The 22,330-nt window shown below is 39.5% G+C and overlaps 1 protein-coding gene across 2 annotated transcripts in view; it reads right to left on the bottom strand.

The window, feature by feature from the left end:
• Nucleotides 1-511: 511 nt before the first annotated feature.
• The window catches only part of kirrel1a (kirre like nephrin family adhesion molecule 1a), a 47,405-nt gene continuing 25,586 nt past the window's right edge, over nt 512-22,330 (bottom strand). Inside the window, exons 3-15 of one of the 2 annotated variants that reach the window (XM_084712462.1) lie at nt 18,847-18,996; nt 18,607-18,764; nt 18,343-18,493; nt 17,090-17,195; nt 16,280-16,428; nt 15,977-16,104; nt 13,146-13,272; nt 11,799-11,899; nt 10,308-10,524; nt 8,665-8,772; nt 8,269-8,396; nt 7,864-7,977; nt 512-1,988 (exon numbers count right to left, since the gene is read on the bottom strand). In XM_084712462.1, the coding sequence (XP_084568588.1) occupies nt 1,302-1,988; nt 7,864-7,977; nt 8,269-8,396; nt 8,665-8,772; nt 10,308-10,524; nt 11,799-11,899; nt 13,146-13,272; nt 15,977-16,104; nt 16,280-16,428; nt 17,090-17,195; nt 18,343-18,493; nt 18,607-18,764; nt 18,847-18,996 (2,324 nt within the window). In that variant the 3' untranslated portion in view covers nt 512-1,301. The remainder of the gene's footprint in view (nt 1,989-7,863; nt 7,978-8,268; nt 8,397-8,664; nt 8,773-10,307; nt 10,525-11,798; nt 11,900-13,145; nt 13,273-15,976; nt 16,105-16,279; nt 16,429-17,089; nt 17,196-18,342; nt 18,494-18,606; nt 18,765-18,846; nt 18,997-22,330) is intronic. The other variant, XM_084712464.1, reaches the window with a different exon arrangement.

The following is a 22,330-nucleotide window of genomic DNA, read 5'->3' as shown; positions in this document are numbered from 1 at the left end:
CCCCAAATCAAAAATACATATTTTCCTTCTTACCTGTAGTGTTACTTATACATTAAGAACATTTTAGTGTGAGCAGCAGAGTTTTGCAGACATTGGCCGTAGAGATGTGTGTCTTCTCTCTAAGTGTTCAAATAAAAAAAAAAATCTTTTCTTCTAGCAGAAAGAAAGTAGTTTCGGTAGATTCTACTGCAGAACGAGAGTAGCTCTGGTTGACTGCACTGAAGAAAGAAAGTAGAACTTGATTTGAGCCGTTTAATAAAGGAACTACTTTCTCTCTAGTAAGAAGAAAGTATTTCCAATAGATTCTATTGCAAAAAGAAAGTAGTTCTGGTTGATTCTCTGGTAGAAAAAAACAGTTCCAACAATCCACAGACCTTGTTGTGAACAAATTCATGTGAGAACTACCTTCTTTCTAGTTGAAAGAAAGTCGTTCTGGTTGATTCTACTGTAGAAAGAAAGTAGTTCCTTGATGAAACTGGTGTTGAAATTTTCAAATGTTTTTTTTTGGCTCTTGAGCATCACTGAAGCAGCCTGGTGCCATCAATTACATTATATTGGAGAGAAGGCAGACTTCTCTATGGCCAAAATCTTCAAAACTCTGCAACTCACACAAAAACATCTAGCTGGATAAGTTGGACTACAGGTAAAAGGAAAAATACATGTTCTTCATTTTTGGCCAAACAATCCGTTTAAGGTTGCCTTTTTCAACGATGAGGCAAAACAAACAAACAAACAAACAAAAAAAAATGGCGGCCAGAAATGACTTCCACTGGTTGAGGTTTCTCCCGATCAGCGTGTACCATATTAGACAGTCAGTTAGTTTTGCCTTAAGACGTTCTCTCTCATCATTTACAAAGTCAGTTCATAGCAAAAGCTATAGGGCTCCAAAGATCTGTGATCTCTTGTCCTCTCTCTGCTTCCTCCTCTCTTTCCCAGTCTTGATTGTGACTTGCGCCGTCCGCTCTTTCAGAGCTCAGATATACAAACACATCGGGAGTGAGGGAATTCAAAATTGTGTGGAATTTCCCTTCCCTGTCTCACTAAAACTCCGTCTTTTCCACCTCTGCTCGCTCTGTGCCTCTGTGTTTCTCATACCCTCCCTGTCTCACGGGCATGGTCTTCTGACTCTGTGCATGGGTGTGTGTGTGTGTGTGTGATGTTTTTTGTGTTTTGTAGTTGTGTTTGTGTGAAAATGTGTGCGTGTAAATCTATGATTGTGTGTGTTTTTAGGTGTGACACTATTTATAAGATGCTTCCTCATGCTCTGCTAAGACTGTGAGGTGTTTCTGCGTCTCTCTGTCTCACACGTGAGTCTGCATCCTCTGTGTGTGTCGGCTGTGGGAGTAGTCAGAGTGTTGCGAGGTGTAGGAGAAGCGAGTGGAGCTGCCGTACTTCCCTAGTCCAGTCTCTGATCCCGAGGGAGCGGGACCCCCGGGACCCACGCCGACCCCGGGGCTCCCCACCCCGGATCCCACCCCGGGTCCCACCCCGGATCCCACCCCGTACATTTCGTAGGACGGGCCGGCCTCCAGGGGGGCCAGGCTGGACGGGGCAAAACCCATGCGGTAGGTCTGGTAATGCGAGGGGTAGCCATAGTTGTCGTAGGCCAGCTGGGAAGTGGAGTCCAGGAGGCTGCAGTCGCCTGGGAAGTCGCTGGCCACGGGGGCGGGGTTAGCCGGGGGCTGCTGGTTTTGGCCCCCGCGGGTGAAGGTGTTGAACTGGGCGTAGCTGATGTGGGACAGTCTGGAAGGGGGCCGGGGGTCGTAGCAGGCCTGGGGGCGGCCAGGGGAGGTGAGGGGGCCGGGGGGACCGGGGGCTCCTCCGCTGGCTGTGGCTCCTGAGCCGCCAGCGCTGCTGCTGATGGATGCAGCTCCCCCTGGTGTTCCTGTAGGGGAGCGGTAATCAGAGTAGTGCATGGTGGAGCGGGAGGCGGGGCGGCCTTCATCGTGAGTGGAGGCTCGCACGTTGTAGTAGCCATTGGTGGGGTCCTGAAGAAACGGCAAGAAACAAAAACAGAGTGGGTATTAAAAAGAGATATAATGAGATGATCGTCAACATTATTTACTATATACCAGTGTATATACTCTTAAGTGTATATACTCTTAAAGGGTTAGTTCAGATTATTTTAAATGGGGTCGTATGAGGTACTTATTGATAGTTAGCATATTAGCCACAGTAGATACCAGTCAGACTGAACTATCCCTTTAAGGACTCTAATAATAACATTATGTTCCTTCCTGATCCCCAAATAGAGATTCTCTTTCTTGTAGAAGGTCAGAGGTCAGGGTGAACTGTGCATCTCCAGCTGGTCAGCATCCAGGTTCAGATTCATTAAGATTGTGCCGTGAGGACACTTTGCTCTCTTTTTTGTGACTCAGCTGCTTGAGATGAGAGTGCCCTTTTAGAAATGTCTGCAGATGTTTACAGATATTCCATATTATTCAATGCATAACAAAACAGTACAGAACAGCTGATAAACTGTATAATTAATCCAAATACTGAACACAATAGTTGCCTGTCAATATTGCACCAGAGATGTTTTTTCCTGATATTTTTCAGGGACTTTTTGTATAATTATCTGTATATAATATGTATTTAATTAATTTTTAACATTCATATATACTTAATAGGCTTCTTCTTTGACAAATTTACTGTTTTCTTCTGTTTCCTTGATCCTCGGTCATTGTTCTATTAGCTCTTTAGATTTTTTTTTCTTTTAAAATGTTTTTTAATGCAGGATGGGGCTGTTTAGCTGACTGAAGGCTCTGTTAATATATCTTGTGTTCAGGCCTTCACCGAGCTCTTATTCTGTGACATTTTTTGTAAGTTTATATCTTAAATAATAATCTAAACTTTAAAAATAATTTAATTTAGTGTTCCTCACGGAAATGAATGAAATGCGTCGGAAGGTGGCATGAAGCTTTGGTGATCCCTAGTGGGACAGGGGTCAGGACCCCCAGGTCCAGTGTTCTAAAGCGCCCTCTAAATTTGTGACACGTTCCTAACCTTTAACCTTTAAATAAGGTGTTGGTAAAAGTTAATTTTCATGGCTTCGTTAATGCTACATAAACATGACCTACTGAAGAAAACAAAATTATTTTTCCTTCATATTTGAGCTGATGTAGTGTAGGTTAGGTTTTATCTCCATAAGAAATGAGCAGATTTTCACAAACTAAATCACACTGCCTTTCAGTTGAGTCTTCATACTTGCATTTTGGCCACACATTTCTTCTGTTACAAACTTTTTTATTGTGGTATGCCAAGGACAAAATTTAAAATGAAATGGTGATTTCAAAGGGGTGAACTGTCTCACCAATCTCTGCTGTGAGCAGCTCCTGCATTTCCTTTGCAAATAGGATCCAGCAACAGCACATTCAAAAATGATGTATACAGACTTTTTGGTACAACTTGAGTGTGATTCAGTCACATTTCAGGTTGAGCGAGTCAGTGATCTCCTTTGAGTCCCTTCTTAAAACATTTATAGGACAGCTTTTTTTTTTTTTTGGACGGGGTGGCTTTTTGCCTTTATTTGTGACAGGACAACTTGAGAAAGACAAGAAAGGGGGGACCATATGCAGCAAAGGTCCACATGTCTTTTCTTCCTTAGAAATGTTATTATTTTTATATTTTTGCATTTTACGTTGTATTGGTCTACATACAACAAATTATTTTAATCTGTTTTCTTTAAAAACTGGATGATTTTTGACCTGCTTGTATTATTTTGCTGCCTTTGTGAAGCACTTTGTAATGTGGATTTTGAAAAATGCTCTATTGATAAAGATTTTTCCTAATGTATTATTATTTATAGTGTACTTGGACCAGGCTAACAAGAAAAATTCAAAATTTTTTATTTGGCCATTTTTTCTAAAAGCCTTCATGAGATTATGTTAACTCCAGTTATCTCCAGCAGGGTGGATCCCTGCCAGCATGCACCCGTCTGGGTGAAGTAAGGATGCTCTCCCCATGGTGAACGCTTTAATGTTGCTCTGCTATTATTTCTGACATGATTCTGCCATCTCATTGTCTCTCACGTAGCTGTGCTTCTCCCCCCACCCAACCGCGTTTCACTGCTTTGACACTTCAGGCAGCAGGGAGGCAAAAAACAGTCTGGCTGAGGCTGTTGTCGGGGTGATCTAACCACCTCCTGGGGTGGATTCATGTCTGTGTTTCTTCAAAGTGATCCAAGGCAGCACTCCAGCTCAAGGGGCGGTGTGTTTGCCCTCACAAAATATTCATGGGGGGGAGTTTCAGCAGAACATTTTGGCAGCTTTATGCGTGAAAATACATTCATCACCTAAGCCCAACCCCACGGTGTCAAAATGTATAAATGATTCATGCCAGCTGAATGGGCAGGGTAGGCCTGAATGTCCTTTATCGTTTTAAAATTTCTTTCCAATGTGAGTTGCGTTTTTTTCTATTTTGTCTTTTAATATCTTGAAGACGAGGGAGCCAACTTTCTCAGTAATCAGAGAAGCTGGTTGCCTCACAGTTGGACTGAGAGTGAAGGGCAGAGGAGACCAAAGGAGCTCTAGCAATTAAAAAAAGGCTGACTGCACTGCTTTTGTCTTAAATAACCTGGTCTAATATTCTCACAGATATTGAGTTCAACACTAACACTCAGTTTAAAAAGCCTCCTACAAACCAGTGCAGGAAGTACAAAACATCTCTGCTGAAGAGATGCTGAACTCAATTGTTTTTGTTGATTGGTCCAAATGACAGACTGGCCTCAAATCCTAAAAATTAGTTTGATGTTTTGTTTACTTACAGCCAACAACATGTTGCCCAGAGGACAAAAAAAAAAAGCAGTCAATGCCAAAAAAGCATCAACACAAAGCAAACATATTGTAGAATGAAGAAACTAGAGGACAGAAAGAGGTCAAAATACTTGTGAGGCTTGAGAAATCTGCACTGAGAGGGGATTTTGCACCGATGCAGAGGTGGAATTGTTTAAACTGGACTGTAGTCATATTTAAGTCAGATGTAATAATATTTGTTGGCTAACAACAGTTAGATAAACAGCAGCCTCTTTGCTTTTGCTCTTATACACTGTAAGAAGATTGTACTTTTTGAGACTTTTTAAGGCCAATCTTGCAACAAAACAAAACATCAAGTGAAAATATATGCATATTCTTCTCAGTAAATACATACATTGTCAGTTCAAAATCTGAACGACTTAAAAAAAAACATCAATATCATGAACAAATGAGCAGTTTTCTCTGCTCTGAAACAAACACAAACACAAACACAAACAGCAAACAGTGAACAGACTGTAACAGGATAACCAAGACATTCAAATTCAAAGATTAAAAGCACAGGCATTTTGTGCTTCCTTCTGCACTCAATAAATAAATACTGAAGTCCTCCCCAAACAGAATTTAAGACTATTTAGTACTTTTTAAGGCCTTTGATTAATAAATGTGAATTGAAGACATTTTAAGACTTTTTAAGGACCTCTAGTCACGCTGTAAAAGACATGACCATGACACACAAATGAAGGAGCAACAATTTCTGAAATAATTTAATGCAACTTTCATCACCAGCAGTAATAATTCACCTTTAAAACATTCCCTTGACAGTCTTGTGAATCATGGATGTTTAATGAGGTATTTCATGTGTTTATTACTGTTAAAGGTACGAAATGTGAATTAAAGAGAACATCCGCCAAAGTGCATATTATTCCCCTGGCCTGTAGTGCTGTTTATCCATATTGATTGTTTTGGGGTTGCAGATATCAGCTGTAGAGATGTCTGCCTTCTCTACAATATAATGGAAATAAATGGCACATGGCTGGTGGTCCTCAAAGCACAAAACAACATTTGAAAAATCCAAACCCAGTATCTTTTTACAGAAATCATGACCCATTTACTTTCTATTTTACTAACTTACTAACTTTTCTTTCTATTAGAAAGAAAGTGGTAGAAAGCAGATTTTAAAGTAGTTCTGTGAGATTCTACTGCAGAAATAAAGTAGTTCTTACATGAATTTGCTCTTAACAAGGTCTGTGGATTATCATAAGCAAGCAGGTCATGATTTCTAGAAAGAGACATCACTGTTGAGTTTTTTAAATCTTTTTTTTTTTTTTTTTTGGTTCTTTGCGCACCACAGAAAGCAGCATTTAGTTCCATTATTTTAAAGGTAAGAGATTTTCTATGGCCAATATCTCTAAAACTCAGCAACTCACACCAAAACAGTACAGAAAAAGCTGTATTTTTGATTTGGGTGTGTACTGAAGCAGGCTGTTAGATCTCCTGTAACTCTTCTGGATACATTTGATATTAAAAAGTACAATAATAGCTACAAATTTTGCTCCAAGTGCCACTCTGGATGGGAACTTAGTTGCTCAAATAGCTCAAAAGATCGGATCAATTTTCTTTGTCTTCTGGCTACAGATGCACGTGTGCACCCTCTAGAGGGTTCAAAATGAACATTTAAAATAACTTCAACACTTTAACATGACTCTAACACTTGTAAAACAACAAATTCAATCTTTTGCAGTGGCAGCAAAGCTGAAATGAACAGCTGGCAACTAAAAGGAAAAATCGCTACTTGCCAAAGCACCTGGAGTACTGTAACAGCACGGAAACATTTTTCACTCATTCTTCAGAATTGTGACAAAACTGATTGAAAAAATATTTTGAGGGGGGGTTTGATATTTTACTTTTCAATTATGCTGGGAAATATATCTAAAAAGACCAAACTATTGGATAATAAGCCTTGTAATGGACCATCCTCCTTGTGGTTACTTTTTTTTATCACATGTAGATGTAAACTCTGTCAGATGGAAAATCTGATGGAGTTGAAAATGTTTTTTTCATTTCTTTTCACAGCTGTAGTTCACAGTTCTCTTAATGCTAATCAAAATACACATTTTTAAACCATAATTCTTATTTAAGTTTACCAGTGTTTGAGCAGGATTCCTGCCTTTTTAAACCAGGAAGTGAGACAGGGGTCCTTAGGGTATAGCTAACCCTTTTCATGCCTGATTAAATCATGTTTTTGTAAAACTCTGGCAGAGGTGATGGAAATCTAGGACACAACTTTAAAGGGCCAACATTTTCATTAAAAATCAATTTTAAAATGAAGATGATAATAATAGCACATTTTTATGATTTTGATATCAGTACATATTGTTAGTTATAGATTTTGAACACTTTTTTTAACACATTGTTAAATTGTTGGAAGTTTTGAATTCTTGTCTGGGACAAGGGTGTTTTCTGACACAGAGCAAGTTTAGAAAGTAAAAAGATTAAAGCAAAGCAAAAACATTTCATAAATTACACATATTTCACATATATAAATCCTTAAAGAATAAAGTGTCACTAAAGAATTGGAATTAGAGTGTTGATATTCATCATTTACATTTTTTTTTCTTTGTTAGGTCATGATGTCCTTTTTGATGTTCTTTTGTCCCAGTTGTGAAGAATGGGTGATATATTAATGAATGAAGCTTCATTTATGGTATATATCTCTCAAAAGATAATATTATGTAGTTCGTGTGATTCTTATTTCTGCCTAGTGGATACTCTGAGTGTCATCTCAGATGACATCACTTCCATCAGAGTCGAAACACTGTACATCATTGGCTGAAAGTCATCACTCAGAGTCACCATGTCAGTAACGATTAGGATATTTGCAGCCCTTTGAGGTATAATTAGAATGAAACCTTGCTCCCACTCCACAAGACCTCACTGACTTTGGCATCATTTTGTGAATGTATTTGGATGTATCTTTGGTTTTCCACCTGTTTTGTACCTGTGATTGCAACCTTTGGCAGTAATTTTTGAGTCTTTTTCAAAAGAAAAAAGTTAGTTTGTTTAGATTTCAAAGACAATCTGCCGCCCGAGCGTTTCTGTGTGAGCTCACCTTTAGGTCGTACTCCTGACGGGTGTCCAGGGTGTCGCTGCGAAGGTCAGACTTGAGCTCTATGTCATCTTTAAAGGGCTGATTGGAGGGAGAGAAGGACACAGAGGGGAGAAACTAAACCGTCAAACAACAAAACAAAAACAAAAACAAAAAGGAAGGAGAGAAGGTGCCATAACGAAACGGAAGAGGGAAGGAGGCAACAGGGTGTGACAGGAGAAGAGAAAACGGAATTGAAAAAGTGTTAAAAGGAGCAGTTACAGGGGAAAGCACAGAGTTTGTTTTTTAGTCAAAAGGTACAGTGTGAGTCGTAGGGAGAGGTTACTGAGTTAATCTGAGGTTTTTTCTACGACTACAGGCTGTGTAAACACTGTCCGGCCCGAACATACATATCCCGCTGCTGCTCACCGAGTACATGGCCTTGACCATACGCGAAGCCGTGGACACACTGCCGGAGTCCTCCTCCAAGCTGTGGGTCTCCTTGTTTATCGTCTCCACCTTGATGTCGGGCTTACCCAGGGTGACCCCGCGCCGACCTGGAAGCAAAACACGGCAAGGTTGAATACAGCTGGACACGCGCGTGGTGTTTTCACGAGCTGGAGGAGCAGGTTCAGAGGGGACCTGCATCCATATGGTGGAGAGGAAGCCGTAGGTGTGTGTTTTTCTTTGCTTTACCGCAAGGTGTTTGTGTCTAGTGATGAGCATTTAAAGCATAATCCTCTGAAAAAAACATGAAACTTGTACTGTACATGCAGATTGGCTCTTTATACTGAATGTGTTAAGCACATGGAGGGTATGACTCACTGCCTTTGCGCTGCCGGTAGAAGATAAGAACGAGCACCAGCAGAAAGATGAATAAGAGGATGGTAGATCCCACCGTCCCACCAGCTATTATCCCCACTGGGACTTCCTCTGAAATGAGGGGGTGAAGGAGAAAAACAGAGAGACATAAATCAAGATTTTAATGTAGAAAACACACCTTATGAACCCAAAGTATATAAGAGTGGCCCAATTTCCAGCTACTGAGACAAATTCTGAGGTTGAACAGTCTAAAGGCACACTTTTTTACTGCATGTGGGACTGCACTGAGATTGCAACTTTTCTCACAAATAATACAGAAACTGCTTGATGTAAAGCTACCCCTTCATCTTAAAATGTTTATTTTGGGGTTATATCCTCCCAGCCTAGTTATATCAAGAAATAAACAGACACTTATGATGTGTTTACTGCAAGCAAGGCATTCAAACGCCTTATCATGGAAGAATATTCAGGGGCCACAGGTGGGCCAAGAGAAATGAGTATGCTGGGGAGAACATAAGTTACATCCTGAGGGGGAAAGGTGAAACCTTTGGAAAAAATTTGGGGCCCTTTCATCAAACTGCTGGGAAATGTTAGTGTGTCAGATGTGCAAAAAGTGATGACCAAGTGAATCCATAAGAGATCTGATTAACAGTTATAGGGGACTACATATGGTCGCTGATTTCTTTCTCTCCTTGCTCTCTGACACGTACGGCAAATGTGTCTAGTTTTTAATAAATCTTAACAATATATACATCAATTTAAAATTTAAAACGTGTAAATAGGACAGAGCCATTTTACCAGTGAGTCTTACCGGTTGCTTCAAGTACCTCTTGAACTGATGTGATTATGTGCACCTTCTAGGATAATGTTGCTCCTGTCCCCTTTTTATTCTATTTTGTTACAGAGTAACAGGTGATACCCAAATAATGATTTTTTTTTCACTTCTGCATCTTAATTTTCTTGACCTCTTTTATCAGTGTATGTAATGTCAAAATATATATACGTTATACGACAAAGTTCTTGCACAAAGAAAATCCTGCATACTGTCACTTTACTTGCTTTAGTTGCAACATTTTGGTTCACGGACCTTTCAGGGATGATTTTTACCTGATAAAGTCCTGAGTATTAAAATACGGCTGCTGCACAATTAATCAATATATTATTGAAGCCAATTTGATAAAGGAAAAATGTGACAAAACAGCATTATCACACAAAGATAAGACAGTAAAGTACAGAACTCTTTGTAGCAAAGAAGCAAAATGTACATTATCTCACAGAAAGTATCAAAGAATAAAAATGAAAGTAGTATTAGAAACCTAGAAACTACTACCTTGCCTACACTGGTTTAATACAGGTTGATGATTCAGAAAGTGTCTATCATATTGACTCAGTATCATCATATTACCACATTCTTCTTTTGCAAAAAAGCAAATGCACTATGTGCATACACAGATAGTCATTTTTTAGATTTTTATTCTACTTCTCAAGAGCTTTATATATAGTAATGGGATGATAACTAATTTGTAATAATTACTTTACAAACTCAAATCAACTGTTTTCTCCTAAAAAGGCTGTTTTCCTAATGGAAATTGTCCCTGACTCATGAAAGTGAAAAATAAAATGACTTTATAAAACACCAGTCTCACCAGTCTCCTCCAGTGTAATGATCATTGTTCCCGGGCCGAACGAGTTCCAGGCCGTGCAGTTGTAGGTGGACAGGAAGTCGGATTCCATCACATTGTTAATGGTGAGGGTGGAGAGGACGCCGCCGCCCTCGGCTGACGGCTTGCTCTGCTCCACCGTGTACCTCTCCAGCAGCGTCCCCTTCTCCTTCTCCCACACGTTCTCCTTCCACGCCCACACCTACAGCACACAGGAGGCCAGATTGGATTATATCACAATTAGTTAACGGCTACAGAATGGACATCTTGTACTTAAGTAAAGTGTGTGATAAAATTCTCCTTTGACGAAAACAGTCATTTTAGCGTGCAGAACACAGGAGTAGCTGGTCTACATCTGCCTCGATCTGTTAGCTTGTTTGAAAAAGCTTCAGAAAAAGCTGTCAAACTGCAAGGTGAAACTTAGTGGCTAAAATAAGCTTTTCCTGTTGACCCTGTCCATAGCAGTACATTGCAGTACATTAGCTTCCTATAATACACTGACTATTGGGGTTGTACAAAAAGCCCACTTCAAATAATCAGAACTATCCCTTTAATATGACTAGAGTGACTGGTTGATACGATATTCAGTAAAAAGCCTTTATGACCATATATATCTGTCTAACAGGAACACATACAGTACAGAGACATGACAGAAATAGATCGCACAAATTTACAGACTCACATGTAAACACACACTTTGCATGACTTGCTAAAACCAGCAACAGTTTGTATGTTTCCGCAGAGTGAAGTGGAGGTGGGTGGGGGTGACTGAGCTGGCGAGAATCTTGCACATTCTCCAACTTTAAAGCCACTAAAAGCAACTGTATTATTCAGCATTGAAGTACTGTAAGGCGAGTTAATTATGCATAAGCCCACATGTTCCCATAATCTGCCCACTTATTCCAGAGGAGGATAATCTCCTGGCTGTGGCGTTTACGGGGACAACTGTTCCTCTCCGGTCCTTTATATTTTATAAATCTTTTTCTGTCCCAACCTCCGCTCCGCCACTTGCATTAGGAGCGTGCACTTGCGAGTCAGGATGGATCAGTCACAGTGGTCGGGGAGCAGAGGAACTACTACTACTGCGTCTCCGTGATACAGCCGAGCGGAGCATCCAGGCTGATTTCTGACGCAGGAGCTAAAAGCGGAGCGGCTTAGTGTTAGTGTTGGTTTGTTTATGTGATGGGATGGAGGAAAATTCTGGGAGAGTTTAAGGGTGAGTCACCACTCAAAAGGAAAAGGGGACAGTGCCTAAAAGCATTTGCCGTGCAGGAGTGGAGCCATTTAGGAACGGGACAGTACAGTAACAGTAAAATACAAATCGCTGTCAGACTAAAAGGTACAACCTTGTGCTCTTCATGACCATCTGAATAATTAATGTTGGGCTAAAATTCGGACATTTCCATGGTGGGTTTGGTGCCAGACATATTTAAAAGCACTGTTTTTTTTGTTTCACGTTCTTTTCGTTTGACTTACAATCTTATCCGGAGGAGGTGTACTGGCTATGTAGCATTTCACCTCTCCTCTCTCCCCTCTCACTGCATACTGGACCGGATCACTGGAGATGATGGGAGGACCTGCAGCGACCAAAAATGAGACATTTTTCAGAGTGATGTCAAACAGAGAAATTAAAGAAATTACACTTTGACTGGGTGGCACCAACAAAGATTAATTGAATGTAAGATTAGTTCTAATCGCAGATTACCACAACTAGGTTTAAAACCACTAAATCCAGGTTTTAAAATTGTTGTACAATTAAAAACTAATGTCAGTTTAGTAAGTCCAAGTGTATTGATGTTAATTGAAATTAAATATAGTTAAATCAGAATAGAGATGCTTGCTTATCCATATTAAAATAAACAAATAAATAAATAATACATTTTAATGCAGTCTGGACCTTGTAAGTATAAAAGAGGGATAAAACCATTAACTTTCAGCTGCTTTGTCTTCCTTAACAAGGCATTACATTGTTTGTGACCTAGGTGAAAAGTTAACAAAATGTTACGTTGTCAGCTAGCTAAAAAGCTACTTTCTCTGCTGTCTCTGCTATGTAATCTTTAACAAAACATTACATTCTTTGTGAGATTGCAATAAAAAAAAAAAAGAAAATATTACATTGCTTGCTAGCTAGCTAAAAAAGGCATGAAGCAGAAGCTCTAATTTCTCCTCCTTTGACAAAAACTTGAATTAATGGAGCAATTTAGCCAAATAACAGTAACAAAAAAATACAGCAGCATAGTGAGGAACAAAGAGACTCCCTGGCAGCATCTAGCAGATTGTTTTAATTGATCAACTGGATAAAAAAAAAGAAAAGACACATCATAAAACTCAGCTGGGTCAAGTCTGTCCCCTAACTTCTTTAAGAAACTAAAAAGGGAGTCAATCTCAAGTGTAAGTTTAAAGTTAATACTAGACTGGAATTTAAATTTAATCAAGGTTAAGAGTAAAAACTAAACTGAGGTTTAAAGGCAGGGTTAAATTTAATCTTTCTAAATTTTTATGCTACTTTATAAGTTTGGTGCAACATAATTTAAAGTTAAACCACGATTTAATTGGGTTTAAAAATGAATCCTTGTTAGTGCTAAGCCTTATAATAGCACAACTGCAAAAATCATACAAGCCTGGTGTTATTTTCTCTTTTTTAAAGACATTGACCTTATCATGCCCGTTCAAGAGGATTTGTATGATATGAAAAATAAATGGCCACCACTTTGGACATACATACTTTTCCTTTTTTCAATTACTGACAAGCTGACCTTTCAGAAAGTACAAGTTATTTAGCTACAAGCGGTGATACAGTAAATTGTGTGGATGTTTTCTGACCGTTGACGGTGAGTGTGACCTCAGTCTCTCCTACTCCAATCCGTGGGACGATGGCCTTACATACATACTGGCCGGCATCCGCTTGGCTCACAGACTTCAGATACAGCTGGTTGCTGTTACTCAGAACCTGTGGGGGAGTGAAAAAAAGGGCACAAATATAAACAAGGCAAATCTGCTAAACAGCAGGGGGGGATAAACAAAATAAAAGCTCACATGTACATGAGTAGAGGAGAGACTAATGTGCCATTGTACCTCCACCTGTGTAAATTATTATTTTAATAGATCATGATGCATATTTGCACGTCTGCCCTTATTTCAGTATGTGTTCTACTACTCTGACCCTAACTGGCTAACAATGCAAACTTGCACGTCCGCTTTTAACCCATCACAAAGGTTTTGCAGTTGCCTAGCAACCACATCCATTGGAAAATTAGCTGTGTGGAAATTATGGCTAAATATGTAACCACCTAGAGAGAGAGAAATACCTGAGGAAGACCGATTACATGGATGTAGGTGTAGGCCAAGTCAGTCCTAGTCTGCTACGGCAGATTTCATTTCATTTACGGTGCTGTGACTGTCTTATCCTGCCCTGGTCTCCACTCTGTCGCTTAAAGGGAAAGTTCACCACTTTTCATGTGTATGTCCAGTCAGTGTTTATGGAAAAGGTAGTAAGTTGAAGCAATACATTCCTCAGTGTGTGCTTCATTAACCAAGAAAAGCTGAGTTCTAAAGCTGCAAAATCTGTTGTCACAGTGATGTTATTGGTGTTAAGGAGAACTACAGGCTATATTAGCTTGTATTTTTCTAGTCTCCTCCTCTGGGTAGCCATGGGACATGCTAGATGAGTATTTTTACACTATGGTTTAGCTGACGAAGTAACAGCTATAGGGTAAGATAATACATGGCAACATGGGTGTGGGCCTCAGAAACCCCACGTGCAATGCATCCTGATACATGGTGGCACTGCCAGCAGCTGAACTTGGTCAACATAGTAGCACAGAGGAATTTATTCCTTCAGTCAACTACATTTAGTGTCAACACTGACTGGACAGCCACATTAAAAGCAAATTTTCCCTTTAATGAGAGTCAGAGCAGCTAACGTGCACAGACTGTTTGCAAGCAGCAGCAAAGCATCAAGGTAAAAATATTAATGCTTACTTATTTATTACAAGACATATTTTTAGCTACATGGTAGATGCAAACCACAAAACAGTGATGGTTCACTTAACAAGATTTTTGCCCCAAAAAGTGATTTTTTAAAACCAAAGTTAAATTCAACTCAAAAACAGGAATAAACATTTTGCTCTCTTGGCTGAAGGTGGGAATATTTGTTTTTTTTGTTAATGTTGTTGTGACTTCAATGAAAAGACTGATACTTCTCTGATTTCTGTGTAGTAAATATACAGCTCGAGGCAGCAGACAATAGCAATAGCCTGGAATAAAGACTGGAAACAGCTGGTCTGGTTTTGCACAGTGGTAACAAAAATCCACCCACTAGCTAAAGCTCATTAACATATAAACACCTGTAAAACCACAAAATGTAATTTCTCCACTTTAGTTCACTTCTTTTGGTTAAACAAGCAAGATCAAACATGTTGATGTTAGTGAACTTTAAAGTTGTTGGTTTGCAGAATTTCATACATTGGGACGGAGCCAGGCTAGCTGTTTCCCCCACTTTCCAAAATTTGTGCTATGGAAAGCTAACAGACTGCTGCTGCTATTTTCTGTACAGTCATGAGTGGTATCAATCTACTCATCTATTTCTCCATAAGAGAGCAAATAACAGGGTTCTTTCACCATTCAAGTCAAATTCAGCACTTTTCAATAATTTTCAAGATGCATTTTCAAGCTTTTCCAGCACCTTACAGCTGTGGTATATTACATTTTCATATACAAATACTCAAAATGATTATTTCACTATTTCATCACATTGAGATGCTATTGTTCTGTAAACAACCATTACCTTTTGTAATGGCATTCTCCAGAAGGGTGACAAGTAAAAGGAAGATACATAAATGACTGAACATCTGACTTTATTTCTTTATCTAAACAAACTATTTGCCAATTGCCATTTCAAGCAGTTTTGAGCACTTCTTGCAAAATCCATGAACTTTTGAAACCTGAATGAAAATTCAAGTATTCCCAGAGCAAAGGAAAAGTTCAAAATATGATCTAGCCTGTGTCTCCCTAAATGAGCTCAGAATAAGACCAATGTGAGACTGACAATATTCTTATACTTCTTAAATTCGGCCTTTGTCTCATCTCAGCCTGAGACTAATTTGAGCACACTAATGACCTTAATTTTTTTTTGTCTCACTGCACTGATTTTAAATTTGTCTTAAATAATCTGCTCTTGGGAGAAAAGTGAGATCTAGAAGAAAACTTGTCTGAAATGAGATCTTACATATGTCAAGCTCAAAATAAGAATCTCATCTACTTCTCATAACACAAAGAGAGAGGACTGAGAGAAACAAAATTTTACATTGAATTTCGAAAGATTTCCATCACCCATACAAACCCTGAAGTATGTCTGTTTCCCAAAAAATCTGAAACAACAGATTTAACATCTATTGAATTTTGTTTTCGTCCTTGTTGTTGTTGTTGTAAATACTGTAAATAAAATCAGATTTTCAAAGCCACAGTCAATGAATTTTATTAAATGTAATCAGATTTTTAGTGATAAAAAATAATATAAGAGAAAAGAAAATAATAATACCCCTGAATGACAGGCTGCTTTTGTAAACACAGGAGAAGAAAGTGTTAACTGTAAAAGTAGTGTGAATACAAGAGCAGAGGAGAAATGTGCCAAATGTGGGCTCTTAGCTTCTTACCATGTTTGAACCCTTTTTGAACCAGGTGAGTGTGAGCGGAGGGTTTCCAGCCCATTTGCAGTTGAGAGTGACATCAGAGTCGACGTCTACTGTTTTTGGCTGCGGCTCCACCAACAGGATCGGACCAACTGGAGAAACAGAAACAGAGAGATGCTCTTTGTTGTGCTTGAGTAATAATGCAGTAGGACTAAAGGGAAAAAGAAACACAACAATGGTGTGTTTTATCCCTCTGACTCCAGACGTTTGTGAGTGAAGTGGGCCACAAGCGACTGAACAAGGTGAGATGAGTAGTGTGTGACTCACAGTGAACGTCCACCAGGATGCTGACGTTGGTCTTTCCCACAGCATTGAAAACCAGACAGGAGACGGGCTCGGTGAAGAAGGAGTGGTCGGCCTTGGTGGTGAACACACTCTCCCTGGCACCCTGCAGCACCACGCCACCCTTAGCCCACCTAGGGTTAAAATACACTGTTAGATACAATGGAAAAATTACTGAACCCCATGTCTGCCAATGTACTGAAAAAAAGGCCCTGTAAGTCATTATAATGACAAACCGTCTCAAAATAGTGTCTTAGTATCTCAAAATATTGAGTCAGAATCTCAAAATAATGAGACACTTCACTTAAGTCATTATTCTGAGATACTAAGTCTTATTTCATAAAGGTTTTTCATTATCGTGAGGTGGTATTTTGAAGAGATTTTTCATTATTTTGAGATACTAAGTCATTATTTTGATAGTAAGTCATTATCACAATCTTGTTTTTCATCGTAATGGCAAAAATAGGCTTCAATAAATAATATATGTGAACATCCTGAAACAATATGTGCCACAAATGTGGACTACATATATTAAAATGTCTTGTTTTTTTATATCCTCCAAATGGAATGACGTGTATTTCCTTTTTATGCCCACTTAAGGTGGATTTAAGAATAGACACTCCTCTCAAAGCAAGATGAAGAAACAGTATTTTAAAATAAGGGCATTTTCAGCAAAAAAATCATATAAAACCAAAATGAAATACTATACAGTTAAGTAATATACAGTTTGTCCAGGTAGCTGCTACTTTAAGAGGCCCAGTGAAAATGAGAATGTGCTTGTATGTGGATGCGGACCTGTAGCCCATAATAGGAGGGTTGGCATGAGCCTGGCAGGTGAAGGTGACTCTGTCCCCCTCCAGGACAGAGCGAGGCTCAATGGACAAGGTCACTGTCGGTGGATCTGGAAGAGAGAGAGAGAGACTCACATAACAACAGCCTTACTACGTCTAATATATGCCGCAATCTGGAGGACAGTCGGATGCAAAATGGCTCCCATGCAGTTCTTAATAATAGCTATAAAACATTAAGCTGTCAGCAGATGTTTTATGTTTCAAAATATGACGCCATGTTGCTTTTTAAAGCAACATTTCATGACTTATTACTATATGTTGTGTAAAAAAGTGTAATTACAGATTGTAACACAAATGACATGCTTTCAAAGATCATGTGATATATCTTCTGTTTTTGCAAATACCTGAATTTCTATATGATATTAAAAAAACAGCTGGAAAAGGTCACTCAGCAGCGGGCAGAGGCAGGAAACAGATGGTGAAGCACCTACTGCAATGCCATTAAACCTGCCAGATGTGACCAGCAGACTTGCAATGTTTTTTTCTTACTATAGTATAAGTTTTCTTATCTAGAGCTTTGCAAAGTTTTTATTTGTTAAGTTTTTTCTGTATAGTACAGTCTTAAGTTTTTTAAGATGCATAGAATGGTTTAATAGTGCTGTAACATTGTAATATTGTGTCATGAGTTCACCTCACTGTATAAACTTCAACAAGAAATGGGACAATAAGTCCACACTTCCGTGGAGAAACGCTCAAAAGCTGAAACTCTACATATTAACTAAACCTAATGAAAATCAATTCAGAACTAAGCGAGTAAAAGCTGATTGTCAAGTCTTGTTTTGAAGTTTTGAAGCCTGCAGCTCTCATGTCTTTACCAGAAAACCTTAAATGCTCCAATGTAACAACTGTGCAGACACAAAGCAGAGATGGTGGCAAAGCTAACACATTAAATATGGGATTAATCTGCACATGCTCTGGTTTAAAATGAGATAAACTTTTTCTATGTATGTCAGTTTGAGCTTCAAAAGAAACCAAAATGTGGCCTGCATCCAACTAAGTAGGTGTTGTTTTTAGCCTAGCAGCTGTTAATGGCTTGTTAAGAGGAGTGACAAGTCAGCAGGTATGAAAGAAAATTCTATATTTAATGATGTAATAAAATCATATGATAGAAATATTAAATCAAATTGAAATACAACTTAATAATATTTCTTCTTGAGGTTAAGTCAGTTTACATCTTAATGTTATTGAATTTCTTACGGTGTACGTTGAGGGTGACAGTTGTGCTTTTGCCGGTGGGAACAGCCAGGTTGGTAGCCACACAGCTGTAGTTCCTCCCAGTGTCACTGTCGACAGGCTGGATTGGCAGGTAGCTGCGTGTGGTCACCCTCTTCCTGTCTGGAAGCACCTCCTGATGATGGACGGCAGACACATAACAATACAGATGAAACACTGTAAGTGTACGAACATGTCATGGATGTGTGTGTTTAGTGTGTTTTCTTATGGTCTCTATTTCAGACTCACAGTGGTGCTGGCAGCCCCCTCCACAGGCAGACCATCTTTAAGCCACTCGATCATAGAAGGTGGTTTGGCCCCTCGAGACACGCAGCTCAGGTTGTAGGACTCCCCCGCATTCAGCAGCACCTCCGGACCCCCATCGATCACCGGGTCGTCTGGGGGGACTGGAGCAGGAGAGAGGAGTGTTAGAAACACGCGACATCTCACATACTTTCTATAGACATGTGCACTGTCACACAAACGTACTGAGGACGGTGAGTTTGGCCCTCCTGGATCTCAGGGCGGCATCAGGGGCCTGGCATTCATACAGGGAGTCATCAGACAGATCAGCTGACAGGATCTCCAGGTTGTACTGGCCCAACTCCTGCATGAGCAGCACGCGATACCTGGGCCAGGCTGGAATACAAGTTAAACAGAAATGTCACAATTATTAAATTTTAAACTTTGATACAATAGTTACAGAAAAAAACTTGATACCTCTTTCAATGAAAAAAAAGTCTAGGTACGCAAAATAGGATTTAAGACAGAGATAGTCAGTGAGCACTGTTTGGTTTTGCTGCAAGCCAAATTTTGGGCAGGACAAAGACTGAACCGAACAGCCGTCTTGAATGAGCACTTAGTCTTTTCTTTTTTATAGCTTTGGTACTTCTAATACTAATGCTAGTATTGTATAATTGGTATTAAAAAAGTATTGATACTTTTGACAACCGTAGGGTTAAAAAGTCATGAAAACTTTTTGATTATTAGAGTTCCACATTCACAATGAATTTTATATCTGGCTTTTTCTATCTATTTGAAGTTACGGCACATATGCTATCTGATAACAATATAAAGTGACATGCATTGCAACAAAAATGAGATACATTCATTTTACATTTTAACCCAAATTAATTTCCTCAAATGCTAATCAGGATTTTAAAATAGAATGTACAATTGAGAGGTATGCAGAGTTCAAAGTTAATGATTTTTTGCTTGCCCAGTCGAGCAAGTGGGTCAAAAATTTACTTACCTGAAGTCAACGTTTACCCTGTACAAATTGTTTCAGTAGCCATTAATAAATAATGACAAAGACAAAGTTCACTGTTTAATATAGGGCTGCACTGTCTATAAAATGTCAGCAAATAATGAAAAGTGTCCATCCTGATTTTCAAAGGCCAAGGTGATGTCTTAAAATGTAGACGCACAGATATTCAGTATAGTATGGCAATACATGGAGAAAAGAGGCTGTTTAAGAGGCTCAAAACAGCATTTTGTGCGTTTTTTGCCTAAAAAATTACATTAACGATTAATTGATAGGGGCGGCACGGTGGTTTGGTTAGTTAGGAGCTGGCAACTTGTCCAGGATGAACCCCGCCTCTCGCCTAATGTCAGCTGGGATAGGTTCCAGCCCCCCGCGACCCTTCGGGAATAAGCGGTTACAGAAAATGGATGGATTAACTGATAATCAAAACAGTTTGACAGATTAAATATTTTGCTAGGCAGGTGAGAGGCCAGATTTGTCCAACATGGCATTTTACTTGCTTCAGGCAAGCGGACAATCCTTCTTGTTAAGCTCTGGGTATATTTCAAAATATTAATAGCTAGTTAAAAAAAGCTACTGTAAGGACAGGGGGTTTCATGGATCCTCCAACCCAGGAGCAATTAGCAGTGTATTGCAGTATAATGGACAGACTGTCACATCATCTGAGACGCAGCTTGATGAAAAGCAGGAGACACGGTTTGGTTTCATATGTTTCTAAATGCTGGGGAAAAAATACCTTCCAAATACAAACTGCTTATTCATTAAATGTCTCAGGATCCCTTCATACCCATGTGGTCTGTATCAGAATTTGAAAAAATGCCACAACACCACACAGCTTGTTTCAGCTCACGCTGATAGTAAAACATCAGATCTGTCTCATACATGAGGCAAAAATCTGACTTTTTCTCCATCAGGCTAAATGACACCAGAGGGATGCACAGCCACATGATGTGATAGATATGCACAAACAAATATGCATGACCAAACAAACACATTCACACATTTCTGCACGATACACACACACACACACACACACACGCAACAGAGCCTCTTCCCCCTTCCCCCATCAGCCACACAGCCCAGCTGTGTCACTGCTGTGCATTCTCACCATTAGGTGGCATCCCTGCTCTCTCTCAGCAGCAGGGGGAAAAGATGAATGCATTATGACAGCAACGTTTTAGAGGACTCAAATCGACTCCAGTCCATGGTGCAGAATTCATGTTTGCTGCCCAGACGTAGATTGCATGTGAAATTCTCTGTGCCGTTTCCACGCGCAGCCTCCGAACTCAGCTTCGCTGCCTGCCTACCCTTGTGTGTCCTTGTTTCTGCATGCATGTGTGCATGTGTGTGCCCGAGTGTGTGTGAGTGTGTGCCTTGCATATACGTGCATTTGCATGTGAAATGTCGAGAGCGAGAAAGCGTATGAAAAGCCCAGAGAAACGAGGCGGGGGAGCAGAGGGACAGAGCCTCATACACAAACACACACACACGCACACCCACTGAGTGTATGTGTGCATGAAGCGGCCAGTGTTCATTCACATGTTTTTATTTAAAAGCTTTGGCTTGAAGCGCTGGACCATTACAGTAACAATATGATTAAAATAAAGGGAGGGGGAGACAGACAGAATGGAGAAGGGGCAGAAGACGAGGGACAGAAGGGCTGAGAGAAAGAGGAGAGCACGAGCTGAGAGTGTGTCAGGCAAGGTGAAGGTAAGGAGAGAGACAGAGAGACAAGGTAGAGAAGTTAAATGAAGAAGAGGAGCGAGGGCTCAGCACAGCAGAGGCAGCTGAAAGAAGCAGAGCAGGAGGGAGAGGGAAGGAACCAGGGAGCTGAGATGAGGAGGTCGCAGAGGAATAGCATGACAGACTGAGGAGAGGACAGGAGAGGAGAGAATTAAAAAAATAAATCCCAAATCATAGCATCCAGGGAGAAGAGGAGAGAACAGAGGAGAAAGACAGAAGAGGGATAAAATGTTAAAGGTAGCCAAAGCAAAGGAGAGAAAAAAAAAAAGAAAAGCAGAACCTTTTGTTGTTAGTGCATGGGTATGTAGTAGACCTGTAATAATTAATGATTGACATTTTTCACCATTTTCTGACATTTTGTATGCCAAACAACTAATTAATTAATTGAGAAAATAATCAGCAGATAATGAAAATAATTGTTAGTTAAAGCCCTAGTATGTGGGGATCCTGAGACATGTGATGAATTAGCAGTGTTTCATAGGGCGCAATTATTTTCATTGTTTATTAATCTGTTGATTATTTTCTCAATTAGGCAATTAGCTGTTGGATCCATAAAATGTCAGAAAACGTGTTTCCCAAAGCCCATGATGGCGTCTTCAAATGCCTTGTTTTGTCCACAACCCAAAGATGTATAAATATTCACAGTTAAGAAGCTGGAATCAGAGGTTTTTTACTTTTTCTTCTTAAAAAATTACTCAAACCAACTTGATTATCAAAATAGCTTAACAGATTAATCGTTGCAGCTCTATAAAAAATTCCTTCTGCTGATTTTTTAATGGCTAGCATACCTAAAAAGCTGATCTTCCCGGTCTCATTTGCTTATGTGGATCATACAAAGGCATCAGTAAAAAAAACTGAGACTTTCAAAACAAGTTCAAGACACATTGTAGTATCTTTAAAATTATAATAACATATACTATATATAGTTGTATAGTGACACTCAGTCATCATTAGCACAGAGGAAAA

The sequence above is a fragment of the Lutjanus erythropterus genome, chromosome 23, assembly GCF_056507025.1.
Source record: "Lutjanus erythropterus isolate fLutEry1 chromosome 23, fLutEry1.hap2, whole genome shotgun sequence".
NCBI lineage: Eukaryota > Metazoa > Chordata > Actinopteri > Lutjaniformes > Lutjanidae > Lutjanus > Lutjanus erythropterus.
The sequence above is the reverse complement of the archived record's forward strand: the minus strand, read 5'-3'. Positions and strand labels throughout refer to the sequence as shown.